Source organism: Mauremys mutica, chromosome 7, assembly GCF_020497125.1.
Source record: "Mauremys mutica isolate MM-2020 ecotype Southern chromosome 7, ASM2049712v1, whole genome shotgun sequence".
NCBI lineage: Eukaryota > Metazoa > Chordata > Testudines > Geoemydidae > Mauremys > Mauremys mutica.
In genome coordinates, this window is record NC_059078.1 from 17,823,741 (window position 1) to 17,839,475 (window position 15,735).

General features: G+C 42.8%; 1 protein-coding gene across 2 annotated transcripts in view; it reads right to left on the reverse strand.

Moving 5' to 3' along the window:
• Positions 1 to 3,194: 3,194 nt before the first annotated feature.
• Positions 3,195 to 15,735, reverse strand: part of SRGAP3 (SLIT-ROBO Rho GTPase activating protein 3) — a 211,642-nt gene continuing 199,101 nt past the window's right edge. For both annotated transcript variants that reach the window (XM_045025281.1, XM_045025280.1), the window contains exons 19-22: positions 14,243 to 14,423; positions 11,043 to 11,192; positions 10,316 to 10,643; positions 3,195 to 7,521 (exon numbers count right to left, since the gene is read on the reverse strand). In XM_045025281.1, coding sequence (XP_044881216.1) covers positions 7,105 to 7,521; positions 10,316 to 10,643; positions 11,043 to 11,192; positions 14,243 to 14,423 — 1,076 coding nt within the window. In that variant the 3' untranslated portion in view covers positions 3,195 to 7,104. The remainder of the gene's footprint in view (positions 7,522 to 10,315; positions 10,644 to 11,042; positions 11,193 to 14,242; positions 14,424 to 15,735) is intronic.

Below are 15,735 nucleotides of genomic sequence, written 5' to 3' on the forward strand. Positions count from 1 at the left end.
GTTACATTAGTGCTACTTTCTTATGTAAACTGGCAACAGAATTTTCAAAAGGACCTAAGCGACATAGGAGGCTAAGTCCCATTTTCAGAAGTCACAGATTTTCAAAGGTATTTAGGTGCCTAAAGATGCAGATAGGCATGTCTGTAACTCTCACTGGGCACCTGATGTCTAATTCTCACTGATTTCATTAGGAGTTAGGCACCTAGGCAGTTCTGAAAATCCTACTAGACACCTTCTGCATCTTTAGGTACCTAAATACCTTTGAAAATTTGACCCTTGGACACTTCTGAAATTTCTACCTTGGTCTATGTTTAGAGATCCATCATTGTATTTACATAGTGCCCTTCAGGCAGCGCACTGTACTCAACAGCTTTCAAGAGCAAAAAGTGGGACTCATCCTGGAACAGCCGACTCCTCCTGCCTCTTAGAAGAAATCATTTGGGAATCTATTGAAGCTTGGCCTGCAACAAAACTTGGGAAACATTCAGATCCACATTCCAACTTTGTGGAGGAGGCTCAAAGCAAGACTTTAAATCCAATTCATCCCTGCTATGCACTTTGCACAGGTGTAGATGGCCTTGAAAAATGGGCATAAAACACTATCAAGGTACCATGGTTTTGCCTTCACATTGCGTGCACCCTGCAGACGACACCACGAAGTGCATCAGGGCTGAAAAGAACCAAGCTCCTAATCTTTTGAGATCTACTTATTGACAAAAAATCTACTGGACAATCTTGAACTGTAAACAGTGCAGAGATGTATGAAGGGACATAACAGATGTGTGAAAACAAAAAAGTTGGGAGCAGTGGGATTCAAAGAGAATTCCAGTGGGTGATGAACTTCAGCCTCTGGGAAATTTGGAAAGGAAGTTCAGTCTGGCAAGATTTTCAAGGTATCAGAAAAGCAGATTTAGTAATTGAACGAACGTGCTCATCAGTTGCTAGCCCAGGGTCTCCGGTCCTTGTGGGATAATCCTTGTATTTACTGTGGCATAATACAGAGGAACAAAAAGTACATATTAAACTGGAAATCTAAGCATGAGGTGTCAAGATAATTAATAGTATAAAACATGTTAAGACATAAATCCTGAGCTTGCATTATACTTTACTTTGCTGTTCAGGACCTTCCGTTTGCATAAAGCGGCAGGCTGCCAGCACCTAAGCAAATATAGCCCATCTGAACAAGAATGTGTTGCTCTGTCTAGCACCCTCTATAGGCCAACTCAGAGTGATGTTAACACCACTTAGAAGGAAACCACATCCGTATCTTCTGTTGCTGCAGAATGGCCACAGCATTATGGGATGCTTGAGCGGGAACAGGAACTTCATCTAGGGATCGATACCTCAGTCTTTGGTTTCTTGCTGGGGGCGGGGAGCTCCTTTTTATGCTTATTTTCTTTTGCCTAAATTGCAAAATTTCCATTAATTATAATTAAGAGTAGAGGCATTGGTTCCACTTGCCTGGGTGCCAGTTGAGTTAGTTCCATTCTACCTATCTCAACTTCCCCTGCGGTTTCAAATGGATGTCATATTTCCCATCACTTACTGGCATAACTAAGTGTCATGTTACTGTGTACTTCAAACAGCTGCCATGTTCCTCCCCAGAAATGGCTGCATTTCAGTGGGAATTTCACTTTTAGTTTTTAAATGGTTTGGGAAGGAAAGATGTGGCAGACGTGCAGAACAGCCCTATTCATGGTAAATTCTCTTTCTCAGCCTGGAGGGGGAGGAAAAGCATTTTAACAAACAGATTTTTGGTTCTAATGCCAGATTAATTCCATGGGCTTCAGTACAGTGAACTCCTGACTTACGTTAACTAAGCGAGAGGAGAACCAGGCCATTTATGTTGGATATAACAAATGTTAAATGCAGTTTTAGAAGTACACACAATAGCTTAGTTAGGACAGATCCGTAGCTGATATAAATCAGCAGAGCTTCGTTCACATCAGTGGAGAGATGCCAGTTTACACCAGCTGAGATTCTGGCACAAATGTTTCTTCTCTTCGCATTTTACCCACATGCCATGGTCTAAAGGAGGCTGTTTCATCTCTTTCAACAGCTAGTCTTGCCAGATAAAAATGCCACTTTAAACATTTTAGGCCTCAATCACTGACATCAGTTGAATTCTATCTGGGAGGAATAGACCTTTAATTTTAAATACAAGTAGAAAATTAATTGTTGCCCCATGTGCTGACTGGGACAGTCCCACAGTCTGTTCCTGTACTGATGACTGGCTAGTCACCAGTGGCTCATTGCTAATTAGCCATTACTTAGGTCTAGCCCCAAACAGCCCTGTTCAATGGTATTCACAACAGTGCAGTTTGATACAATATTCCTGGCCAACGTTCCATGCTACTGCAGCGATGGCATTCCGTCAGTACAAGCGCCTGGCTTACACACTGGCTGCTATCTGCCTGCTCAGTAGGACTCTGAGTTAATTTAGCCAGCTGGGCTCATCTTTGCTGCCAAACACAGTAAAGTGGCAGCAGTTTTCAGTTCTAGTCTTTCCTTCTCCTCGCAACACAAACAATTCACGCACCCAGCCTCTCATTTATTTTCCTACCATAGAGATAGCAAACCCTCTTCTGTATTCCTAGTCCATGAGCTCAACCCACCCCGAATGGTGTTCGGGTTCAGTGTAATACAATCAAACCTGAAGACATGGTACTGGGCTATCAATTGTTCTGAACCAAATGGCTAACAAGAATGATACCCCTAAAGAGAGACAGCCTCTTGAATGTAATAATGAATACACTGTAAATTAATATACACCATGCGCACACAATAATTCATAGCAAGACCATACCCTCTGCTCCTTTAAATCCCTTCTCAAGGCTTACTTCTGCTATGAAGAAACCTGTCATCAGGTTGGAAAGGGAAGGGTGAAAATGAAAAGCAAAAAGTATATTTGTACATAAAAGTTGTATTTATTTTTGTGTTTTCCCTCCCAGCTTTATAAGTCGGTTGTCTTCAAAGATTTCAAACTCATTGCCCATCTTGGATTTTGTGCAGGGCTCAGCACACGGGCCCAGTCCTCACTGAGGTCTTTGGACACTACTGTAACATCCTTGTTGTTTGTTACTAATGTATCAAATAAATGCCTAGTAAGTCATATATGCCCTGAGGATAGTCATTTACCCGAGCACAGTGTTTATATTCCAGGTGTTTTGAAATCATGACTAATATTTGAGAAAAGTTAAGCAGTTTTATTCAACAGGATGAGTCCACATCCAACCAGTGGCTTGATCTACATGGCATCATCAGCATACATGACAGAGGATCCAGTCAGACATTCTAACCGAATGGCATTTTATCATACATTACAGAGACAATATCCATAGGAGGGACAACAATCATTATACAAGGCAGTTTCTAAGGTTTTCTGGCATAAACAAAAAACAGCCACTCAGAAGCAGATCAGAATCAGGAGGTCTACTGACATACTGTGAAAACTGCAACACTGCTAGTAAATAATACAATCCAGGATTTACAAAAAGAATCTATCAGGTATACTTCAGTCTAAGGAAGAAAAGTGCACTGTCATTATCATTAAAGGGACTGGCACAACTACAATGGTCACTTAGGAGCATCTATACAGAACTAATATCAGCGTGGGTGCAATTGCTTTAAAGTCGGCACCGTTAAATGCATTAATGGGTCAACAGAAAGACTGCTTCACTGAGCCACTGGGGAGACAGGCCAAAGGAATGGCTACACTGGTGACTACCTACTTCCGGGAGTTAACAGAAGTAGTTTTGATAGAGCAAAAGCAGGTTATTTTGTGGAGGAGGCAAAGACTCAGAGCAACAGAGAGCTGATTTGAGACTTTTGAATTTTCTCTGCACAGCAGAGAATCAACTTCTCTTTAAAGAGGGCCCTTTCCTGGCCCATCATAGAGTCTTGGGCTCTCTGCTGATGTCTCCATATTATAATCAAATGGGTGGGACAGTTTTCACTTGAAACAAGAGAAAATGATCCTTCCAGGCGAGCACTTCCAGCTGCTGCTTTGACCAATTTGTAAACTCTAAATTTCACAGTATCCTTAAGTGAACAGAACTGAGATCATATTGAAGGCTACAGTCTATAGAAGTAAAAATAATCAAGATTAAGTTACTCAAAACCTATGAGTAGGTTCCAGTTACGATGCTCGTACAGCACAACGCAAGTGGTTTAATTTTGTGCTGTGCTGAACTACAGAAAAATACATATTTTTTTAATTTACAGTAGTTGCCCCAAACTGCAATTGGACTGCAATATTAAAAAGGCATAATTCTTTCTTTAAATTTAATAAAATGTCTTTTTTAAAGGACTTGAAAAGCAATACACCCACAGCACAACATAACGGTACATAAGAAATCATGATCTGTATACAGCTCCAAGTACATTAATTCCAAGCATTTGTTCTGGTGCTCAAAAGGCACTTAAAGATAAGAAAACAAGCATTTAAAAAAAGCAAAAATAAAAGGCAATAATTTAATGCAAAAGACACTGGAATTTGTACCATATCTTTTAAAGTGGGGGGGGCAGGAAATAAAGATGGTTTTGCTATTAAGTCATTGTTGAAAATATATATATAAAAAAAGTCAGACTACCAAAGTGAGTGTTCTCCAGGAACTAAGTGGAAAAAATTACTGGCAATGATTATACAACAATTGTGCCAAATAGGGGCTTTTTCAGTGCCCCTAAAAGCACATTTGCTGGTTCATTACTAGAACAGACTGACAGACCGTTTGAACATCTGCTGCCCATAATGACAAAGGCAATGACCTCAGGGTTAGGAAAGGGGGAGGGGAAATCGTGATGAAAAATCATCATCAATATGAAGTAATTGTGGTAATTACAAATGTCAACAATGTTAATAGACAAGTACGTAAACACCATTTCCTCTTATAATACTATATTGAGGAACAATAGAATCACTACATACAGTACTTTCCCCCACACACACACTGTACACTGAAAGGTTAGGTTTGTGTTTTTGTTCTTATTTTATTATCTTTTACATTGAGCTATCTACTAAGTGCAAAGATTTGGTGAGTGGCATTGGCTTTCATCTAATTTTAACCTATTTTCTTTTTACAGTTTACATTTTAACAGTTACTTTCCAGCATTTAAGCAAGTACAGCAATATATAACAGACTAGAACAGGCAAGAGACAGTTAAGAGGAGAGGATATGTGGAAGTGAAACATGCTTGTGCACTGGACACAGAATAAGAACGAACACCTAATCAGTTCCATTGGATTTGTGTTAAGATTCCTCTATATCCAGTCAAGTAAATGTTACCTTGCACAGATCATAGGCTTCCAATTGTTTTATGCGCATGGGTAAGTTACGGATTGGATTCCCAAATGAGAGGTGCTAACATGATAAGATTCAAAGGGCTAGATCACCCCATTGGTCTTTTCCATATGTACATTCTCTGACAGAAATATTGGATTGTTCATCTGGAGATGTGAAGGATTCTGCGTTCGGTGGTGGCTCTGAGGTGTCAGATAGAAAAGCAAAAGAACTTAAAAAACATGCCATGGGATGCTGAAAGAAGCTGAATGTTAATCTGAACTCCCAACAAGGCAGCAAAGTTTGTTCACTCATTTTGCTCAACGACAGCTACTGCAGCAGAAATCAGATTAAGGGAAAGGAATTAAGGTGTGAAAAATGCTAGTACAGCATCTGTCCGGAGTTTGAGTGAGACTCATCAAGACCTGTTTCATGTTCAGATGACATGATTGTATGGAAAAAAACAAAATTAAACCACAGGTCCACTCTATGAAAAGCTGGTCAAGAAGTAAACCAAAAATGAAAAAAGAAACATGGAGTGTCTTGTATTCAGTAATTAGAGAAGAGACTTAGTTATCAGACAAGAAGTATCATGCAACCCCTAGTTCTTTCTGCATATTTTTCTCTAGGTTAAATGTTCAGAGGAAAAATAAAATATAACTTCTTTTGCATAAACTCAAACTTCTGTATTATATAGTACAGTACAGAAAGTGCAAAATATCACCCCATCAGATCAGTTATGCGTCTGATATGGTCAAATATGGCTCATGCTTTTCATGCACGAAGACAATCTGAATCAAGACCCCTGTGTACTGATGTGCAACTTTAAATAAAGGAATGTTATCTTTTCAAAGCCTCCTTGCCTGTTTAGTCCCAATTTGTTAAGATGTCAGTTAATAAAAGGCCAGGGGAGAAGAGGAAATGAAACATTTCAATACTTTATAAGTTAGCCTATTTATTTTTTACCACAGGTCTCTTACTAGTCCTTGTTGGTTTGGAAATCTTCAAAACAACCCAAGTTTTGTGGTTTCTTTTTGTACACACCTAACACTGTGCTATGGTCGTGGAGTAGATATTTATACACTTTATCCCTATATATGAACTAAAGGAATAAAATGTTTCATTTGGCCGTATCATATTCTGTACAACCTACTGGCTAGGTAACAGCCGCAAGATTCAGAGGTGAAATGAAGAAATCTTAGGACTGAATGCAAAGAAAAAGAAATCCACCCAGATTGCTGAGAACGGTCACTAGATGCATTTCAATTTCTTCTCTGTAGGCCAACAGTTGAGCAAAAAACAGCATGTCTTCTCTTCTTTTTAAATGCCAACTACTGCAGAATAGAAATTCCAGGATTGATCTTGTATTGCTTGATGCTCAGTTGCTCCACACACGCACGCGCACACACAAGTATTCTCAAAAAAATTAAAATCAACCAAACAATTCTAGAGAGGAAATTTCAGGGCAAGTTTCTGAGGTAAATCTAAAAAAAAAAAAAAAAAGTATTGAACTTTGTACACTTTATATATACTTCTACACAGATTATATATTCTCCAGTGACAATACGCAGGACAGCCATCTTATTCTGACATACAGTTTTACTGCAATCTTGGTAAAATGTTTCTGCATGGATGTGTGTATCTATAATAGAATCATTAGGCCTCAGGCCTATGCACTGGCTTCCCTACTGAAGTTTTCTTCAGGGTGTAATTTTTCCTTCTTTTCCTTTTAAAGAACGAGACTGCAGAATTGCAATTTCCACCCAAAAAATATCCAGATATTGACTTTTTTTCGCCCCTCAACTAAGAATCCCTTGCTGCAGAGCTACATGGTGCCTGATTTATCCGAGGAGCTATTGGGGTAAATCTTCTCTGTAGGCGTCACTGCAGGACTGCCCATTCCTGAACTGCTACTACTGCTTGATCGGTGTTGAACCACCGGTCTGACGGGTCTCATGGGTGGAGGCCTAAGCTGAGCCCCAGCAAGCCGGGCTGAGAGGGCTGGTTTAAAAGTAGTCATCATTTCAGTGGTGGAGCTACTGCTGCGTCTCATGGCGGCATCAGGGTCTCGGATCATGATGGTGTGAAGTGGGCTGGCAGGTTCTGAGTTGACAGAGCCCCCCTGAGGAGTCTTCATTGGCTCCAGGGTATCAAGGACAACATCAGGGGCCTGCTTCACAGTGTTCTGTCTCTCGAGCTCACGCAGCTCATTCAGAGCGGTGCTCATGGTCTTCTCAATGTCCTGTCAATGCGATAAGCAAAAGTGTCATCAGCATCCCTGCATTTTAGCATTACCCGCACTTCACTCTGCCATCCAGTGGAGCTTTACCCATCTCAGCATCAGTGCAGTTGTTTTCTGCCTCCCTATGGCCATATGCCCTTAAATCCTGAGAACTGCTGAGCTTCTGCAACTGCACTGACATGAGTTGCTGGTGCTCACTACCTCTTATGAGCTGGCCTCTACAGAAGGAGCTGGCTCTGAAAGAAGATGTAAAACCCAGGTCCCGACCACAGGTAAGCACCATGCATCTTTGAAATCCTGCATCTTTGACATCAATGGGAGTTCTGGCAATGATTTCAAAAGGCAGCAAGTCCTAAACGCCCCATAATACCATGTAAAGTTAACCCTCAGAATCAAGTGAAATTCCAGGTGGGGGAATTAATTTTTGCCTACCTCCCCTATGCAGTTTGTTTGATACAACATTGTTCTCCATTCTCTGACCTAAGTTATCATATAGCGTTGTTGTGTCTCTCAGCAGCTACCAAGCTCTACTCTAGAGATGGCTGCATTTCACTGATGGGAGACATATCCCTTGCTGTATCTACTTTTACAGATGTGTAGTAAGTCTTAATTATCTAATGTTTGTAAAGTGTTTTGTGATCTTTGGATAGTGTTCGAAGTATTATCATCAACAAGAGGGAGTCAAAAGTTCACTATCAGCCAGGTTAGGACACAGCTAGGTTTTCTTAAATATAAAAGATTTACAAAATTAGCAATATTTTCACAGGGCCAGATCCTAAGCTGGTGTAAACTGACATTGCTCCGTTGATTTTGTTGGAATTACTGATTTATATCAGTTGAGGATCTGTCCCAGATTTTAAAAAAAGACTCAGAAAACCATTTTATATTTTGGCCTGTTCTTAGCTGCGATATATCCTGCCCCCCAGCAGTGTTTGCAAGTCGGGTGCCACTACCATGAGCTAGTGCATGAAAAGCAGAGTGTGAAACTGACAGAGGCAGATTGGTTGCCCAGTACAAACAAACAGCAATGCAGGAAGTAAACAAAGAAAATCCAGTGGTGGAAGAGGAAATAAGACTAACAATTCTTTAAATATACTGGACTTTTTCGTTTGCCAGGACCAGCAAACAAACAACTAGAAATATTCCCAGGTTGAAAATACACCAGCACATGCCGATGTGACCCCAGTGGGAAAATGCTGGTAGGAGAGAGCAGCCCTGAACTGCTCTAACTTACTCCAGAGGCTGAAGTGGGCTCTGGGGAGTGCAAAGGTGGCACAAGGCACAGCTGAGTCAGACTCCAGAGCATTTACGTGGAAGGCTCTGCTTTTCACTTAAGCTACCGCAGGCTATAGAGGTTATGCTCTCGCCGCTGGCATTTCTTCCTACATTGGGAATAATAGGCTCAGGTGGGAAAGGGCCAGTTCTCATGGTAGTGATTTGTGAAGCATCGAACAAAGAGCTCTCCCTGGCCTACGTGGGATAATAACGTTTTACATGGTTCACTGCTTTGAATGGTGAACTGGACCAGCTGCCTGGGATACAAAAGGAGTCCCTATTTTCCTGAGAAAAAGCAGGTCTGGAATAATGGTATTTACAACAAATCCATTATTGAGAACAAAAGTATGGCATATACCTTTAAAAATAAAGCAGACACATGACTTAGGCGTGGTGTAGCAAAAGTGCCATAGTAACAATGAGCAACAAAGGAACAACACTCCCCCACAGAAGAGACTGAGGTGTGAAAAGCTCAAGAAGCGCTACCTCAAAACCAAGCAGCTACATAAAATCTCTGAGCAGCTCAACCACCAACCTGCACAGAGGGAGGAGGCAGAGTCCAGAGAGAGAAAATGTTCCCCCATTCACACCAACCAATTCTTCTGAAAGACTGCCCAGCATGCCAACTTCCTCGAATCCAAAGGCACAATGTGCCTGACATTCCACTGCCTTGCATTGTGTGCCATCACTGACACGTGTGTAAAGCAGAGGTAAACTCCAGATTCTCTACTCTCAGTGGAGAATGGCACAGTTTTACGCCTACTTTCACAGGAGTCAATAGCTACACGAAGTGGAAGGCGGCATCAGGGCCTCTGTTATGATGTTTGGATCACAAATAACACTCTCTGATCTTGTATGTATCTGTGTATCAGTGGCCCACGAAAGAGCCCAAAGCACCTTGCAATTTTGTGCCCTGACTCTGGTATGAATTCTGTGAGGTAGAGTTGCCAGTGTTGTGAGTTGGGTCTGCAGCTGAAGGACCTTAGCTTCTGATTTCAACAGGTCTCCCGGGCTATGTGTAGCCTGGTTGGTACTTGGATGAGAGGCATCCGTTAAAAATTAAGAGTACTTCAGGATGCGTTGCTGGTAAATTATGAAGCAGTAATTAATCTATACTGAACCCACCGTGTAACATACTGCTAGGGGGCACTGAGTCGCTGGAGAGAACATTTTTTGAAATAGACAGAAAATGGGAGATCCTGGCCACATATGGTTACTAACAAACCTAAGGTGTGTTTTCCAAAAGCAGGGCTGTTAGGAGAGATCTCAACCAAATTCTTACTGGGGTAACTACGTTCTGTCTCTTTAAATCCCCCCTGAAGTTCTAAATAGAGACAGTATTCCTCTGTACTTCCTGTCCTGTCCATGAACAACCACCGCATTTCATCCCACAGGTGGCTGCAATTCAGTGGTTGGTGAAGAGATTCCTCTAGGTAATCGTAAAGGGCTTTGAGATGGAAGGCACTCTGTACTGTATCTCCAGTCTCCACAGCACAGAGCCATCTCACAGCCCTCTTACCTCCGCAAGTGCTTCTGCTTCCAGAGATTTCTGATCTCCAAGACTACTGTGCCGAGTAGACCCAGAGGTCGATCTCAGTGGGTGGCCATCAGACAAGGCCTTCCTGTCTGGATAATTGATGCTGCCAGCGCTGCCAAACGTGGCCATTCTGCGCTTCTCAGGGCTCTCAATCCTGCCTCTGTTGAGTGGTATTTTGTGGGGGCTGCTAGGACATGCTGCTGCTCGAGGAGGCGTGTCTATACCAGGACCCATCCCTCTTGGGGGGCTATGGGTGTCCCCTCCACTCCGACGACGAGGGATGGCTGCGCCATCGGATCTCAACCTTACTCTGCAAAGAATTCATTGAAAGGCAATTGAATAAGATCATTATCTGGCATTTCAGATTTTATTGCATGCTGCGAAATCCCCAGTGGATGAGCTCTGAAAGCCCATATCAAGTCAAAACACAGATCTTTCATCATGAGAAAACCCAGCCAACAGGAGTGCTACAAATTTTGGAGAGTGCCAAGAAGTGGCAACCATAATATTTTGGAGGCTGTTTGAATTGATGGATCTATTTGGCTCCCTTCTAGTTTAAATGTGGCATAAATGGTACAAGTTGTTCTCTGGTTCTCACTGAATCATGACATTCTAATTATCCTGCCCTAAATGGTGTCTCACAATCGATTTATCTTTCACAGTACAAGGCCACCCGTGCTTTCATACCAAAGTGGATCAATTGCCCTACCGGCCCATTACTCCCCCAAATCCATAGTCTGGAATATGATCTGTCGGAGACTGGATGTCATTCTTTGATGAAGCTTTATCATCCAGCAAGGGTCCACTGCTTGCCTCGCTGTCTGCCTTCTGACTCAAACTGTCGGAGAATGCATCATCCCTATGAAAAATGAAACTCCATATCAGGCAGGCAGATAACTGAGTGCCTCACACATGAAAGAAGAGTGTGGCCTCTTAGCATTTTCATACCTTTGGAATCCTTATGCATCCACTCGAACCGGGGGGGGGAACAACATTCATTAGCACCCAACAAGGAGAGACTGGGGACTAGTGGAAGAAAAGGAGGTCGGGAATCACAACTCATGAGTCCTAGTCTTGGATCTGCCACTGATTCATTGTGTCACCCGGGGCAAGTCCCTAAACTAGAAGTGGCCCCAGCCAAAATCTTGGCCTGAACCCCCTGAAACCAGACCCAAAATTAACAGTGAGCTGAACCCGAGCCCAAGATCCAAACTCCCCTAAAATTAGGGAAAGTTTGACTCTAAGCTTCGTGGCTCAGGTCTATCTCTACAAATCTCCCTGTGCTTCAATTTACCTGTTTATAATGCAATCCTAGGGACAGTACCTATTCTACAGGGGCACGGTGAGACAGAATGAGTGAATGTTTGTCAGGGGCGCTTGGATCCTTGGATTAATGGCCATCTAAATGCAGTGTAAGCCTCAAAGATACAAGTCAATGGTGCAGGGCCAAGTTACATCTGCTGAGGATCTAAATGAGTCTGGACTGCTCAACTTTGTTCTTTTATGGAGCAAATGACTGATGTGTTTCAAACCTCTTGGAGCTTTACTAATTACTTAGGTGCTGTTGTATTCTTGAACGAGAAGCAGCGTCTGAGCCAGTAACAGGAGAAAGGTACACGTGACCAACTAGAAACTTGGCAAGGAGACAAAAAAATATCTTCACACTAGTTACTTATGAAACTAGGGAGCAGTGTTGGGGAGCGGACAGGCAGCCTAATTGCTCTGGTAGGCAGAAGAGCGCTTCATGGTAAGAAAGCCTAACCCTCCTGAAAGGCTCAGCTGGTAACGTGACATGAGCAGAGGCCCCAGGTCTTTCACATCTTTGGCCACCAGCAGCTGAGGGTGCAGTGGAAGGCTAAAACTTGGAGCTTGGGACAAGGTCCCTGGATGTTCTGTGTCCCTCTGAAATATCTGATAGTCACTGACTGTTTATGGCTTGATCCAAAGTCCATTAAGCTGGTGGAAAGACTTTAACAGGCTTGGGGACAGGCAAACCACAAATGCTCTTTTGTTTCCCCTGCCACCAGGGGAGCTCTGTATGTAACATGCCTGCGGTGTCTGCATTAACTGCTTCCCTAAAATTTCCCACCCAGCTCCACTGTTCTACTGTACAATGGCTGCTAGCACTTTAACTACAGTGTTATCTAAACACCTCCTGTATCCAGAGCCCACCCCCAATGTAAGTTAGAACAGTCATTGTGGCTTTTTCCTCAGATGCCTATAGCCACTCTGTGGTCTCAATAACTGGAGCAGCCCGCATCCTCTTGCCTCTGACATATCCCTGTGCCAGGGTATCCAAGGAGGGACTGGCAAAAACCTGCCTGCGCCTGCTCTACGCTGCGCAGGTAACCTCTGTGCACCAGGGGAATTCCCAGCTCAGAGAATCTGACAGGAGTGGTGCAAAGGGGCTGGAACAAGGTTCAGAACTGGACTGGTTTTAGTTTAACGTTTAATCATCACTTGAAAGTGGGGGAATGGGAGGGTGTCATTAAAACAAAAGAGCGTGATGAAGGCTGTGTAAGTTGCAGAAAGGCCTGTGCACCCGAGGGACTGCCAAGCACTCCTGGGAGAAATAAGCACCCTGGCTGTCCTCTAGGGCCCGATGCTGCAAAGTGCTGAGAATCTTCAGCTCCCACTGCAGTCACGTTGCAAAAGGAACCCAGCACCCGCCAGGACTGAGCCCCAAGTTTCTGATAAAGGCCCCAAGGAGCCCATCCTTGCAAATCCTGCCCATCTTATTTTTTGGAGAGGAAATGCCCTGCAAAGGTGTCCACATGCAGATTTGTTTCAGTCTTTACAGCAAAAAATAAATGTCAGTTGATGGACAAAAATACTGTAAATATTTACTAGGATTTTTTTCAGGCTTCATCCCATTTCAAACCCCACAGAGCATATCTATGCTGGGAGCAGATTTAATTGTAAAAGTCAGCTCCATCATGTCCATGGTTACATATCCTGATTTGTATTTATTATGCTGTGCAGATAAATTAGCCCCCAATACTGTCTGGTTAACAGTTCACCTAATGAAAAAAAAGTGCTCTAATTTATTGTTCAAAGAATTATTGGATGCAAAATAATGTAACAGTACATGTCAGAAATTGTCTGCCTATATTGCTGGCTCAGCTCTTTCATGTATGTATTCAATAATACAGTGCTGAAAGAGACATGCAGTAGATTAATAATTGCCACTCAAGCAAAGAACAAAGGTAAGAAGAGAAAATTTATTTGCAATCAACGATGGGAAGAACTTTTAAAACAAATAAAAGGACATTTTAAAAAGTTGCCAAGTGACTTATGAGCCTCCCAAGTCCCATTTTCAAAAGTGACTTGGGCACTTAGGAGTGGCTCGTTGACTTTCAATGAGACGTGGGCTCCTAAATGCCAGAGTCACTTTTAAAAATGGGAATGAGATGTTTCTGAAAATTTTGCACCAAACTCCCAACACAAATTAAGGGGAGAAAAAAAAACCACTACAGTTCATCCAGTGAGTGAAGATTACAATTTTCTTGCTTAAGAGGCCTGGATTAATGGTTAGAGCACAGGACCAGGAGCCAGGAATTCCTGAGATCTAATTCTGGCTCCAACACTAGACCCCTCTGCCTCAGTTTCACCATCTGTATAAGCTTGACACCCGGCTCACCTACGCCCATATTTTAGGCACTTAAATAAATGGGCAGATTTTCAAGAGTGTGTGCAGACCCAATGGCTCACACTGAAGTCAACAGGCCTTCGTTTCTTTCACAAAACAGCTTGGAAATCAGAGACGTGTAGGCAGCCCACAAGCTATCAGTGAAGTGCACAGCACTTTTGAGAAATCAGGCCATTCATTTAGGTGGCTAAATAAGGCTATAGAAGCCTAACTGTAGACACAATTTTGACATTCTTGCCCCACTTGAACTGCCCACTCACATGTCTTGTACAACTATGTACTGATGTGGTATGAGACCATCCACACCGTTATGGCGCCCTTCCCACCAGTCCTCCGATGCACGATGGTACAAGAGGAGCGAGGCTCCTTTCTTAAAGGAGAGCTCTCGCAGGGACCGGCCAATGTAGTCAAACTTCGCTATTGCTTCAATCTGTTCCACTTCTGAAAAAGAGAGAGAAAACAAAGCAAATATAGGTACGTTCTCCTCAGAAATCACCTGAGCCCCATCAGATGCCTCTCACCCACAAGACTTTGATACTACTCTCCATGCTTCCTGACAACACTTTACTAAGTACCGTCCATCCTTCTAGGATTGCTAAATTCTCATTGGTTTCCCAGACTCCCACACAAGAGGAAACCAAGAAAAGCTACAAAGCAAATGGGAAGTAATTAAAATTTCATTGCATGTAAGTGATATTCCCAGCTGTACCACCATATTTATTCATGGCCACCCATATTTATAAAGTCTTTTTTTTTTGGTTATGGATTCCGGTTCTTCCTAGTTGGGGGACACTATAAATTTCACCCACATCCTGGGATCAAATCACCGCTTGGCTACTGCTTCAGATTAGATTTCCCCCCCCCTTTTCTTTATTCTGGAGGCAGTTCGGTCTGAATTATTAATGGTATCAAATACTCTCGGAGGATTCCCATCGGGACAGAGAATACAAAACCTGAGCTATGCTGATACCCATCATCCATCATCAAATCACTTCTCTAGACTCCCACACTACTCTGCCACACCCCACCCCTTCCAATCTGAGCGCTGCCATTCATCAGATATTTCAGAATCAGCATCTACAGGCCAGATTTTCAAAAGTGCTCAGCTGCCATTAGAGCACCAAAATTAAGTGGCCAGGTTTCCAAAACGTGCAGCAGTCAGCGCACTGAGCGATTCTGAAAATCTGGCCCAGAGTGTCTCAATGGGAGGAGCTGGGTGCTGAGCACTTTTGAAAAGCCATCTTTTATTTAGGTGCCTGACAAGTAGCAGCGCTCTTTTGAAAATCTGGTTCCAATTGTGGATGCTGAGCACTTGAAAAATCAGAGCAGCAACTCTCCTGAAAAGCTGGTTTTGCAATAGCAAGGCAGAGACGACACCTCCCTCAGGATTGTGAGCGTGCTAGACTGCACAGTTTATCAGATTCATGTTAAATGCAAATTATTGGATTTAGGCAGCGGTGTGCACCACTCTGCCCACTATCAAGGCCATCCGTGGGTGCCAGCAAGAGAACAGTTTATGTAGCTCGGTTTTCTCAGACAGCTGCCTCGTTTTCAAGCCCCACCTGCAATGCAGAAAAATGGGGATTGACGGGGCAGCAGCAAAGCTAAATAGGGCAAATTAACCTTGATCTTTCATATCTGCCCCATTCTCATTAGACTATGGAAACTTCCTTCATTCCATCTGCTGCCTCTTTGAATTGCAGGCTCAGCACCTGCTGGTAATCAGGATCAGACCTACCCTTCTGCTTAGAAA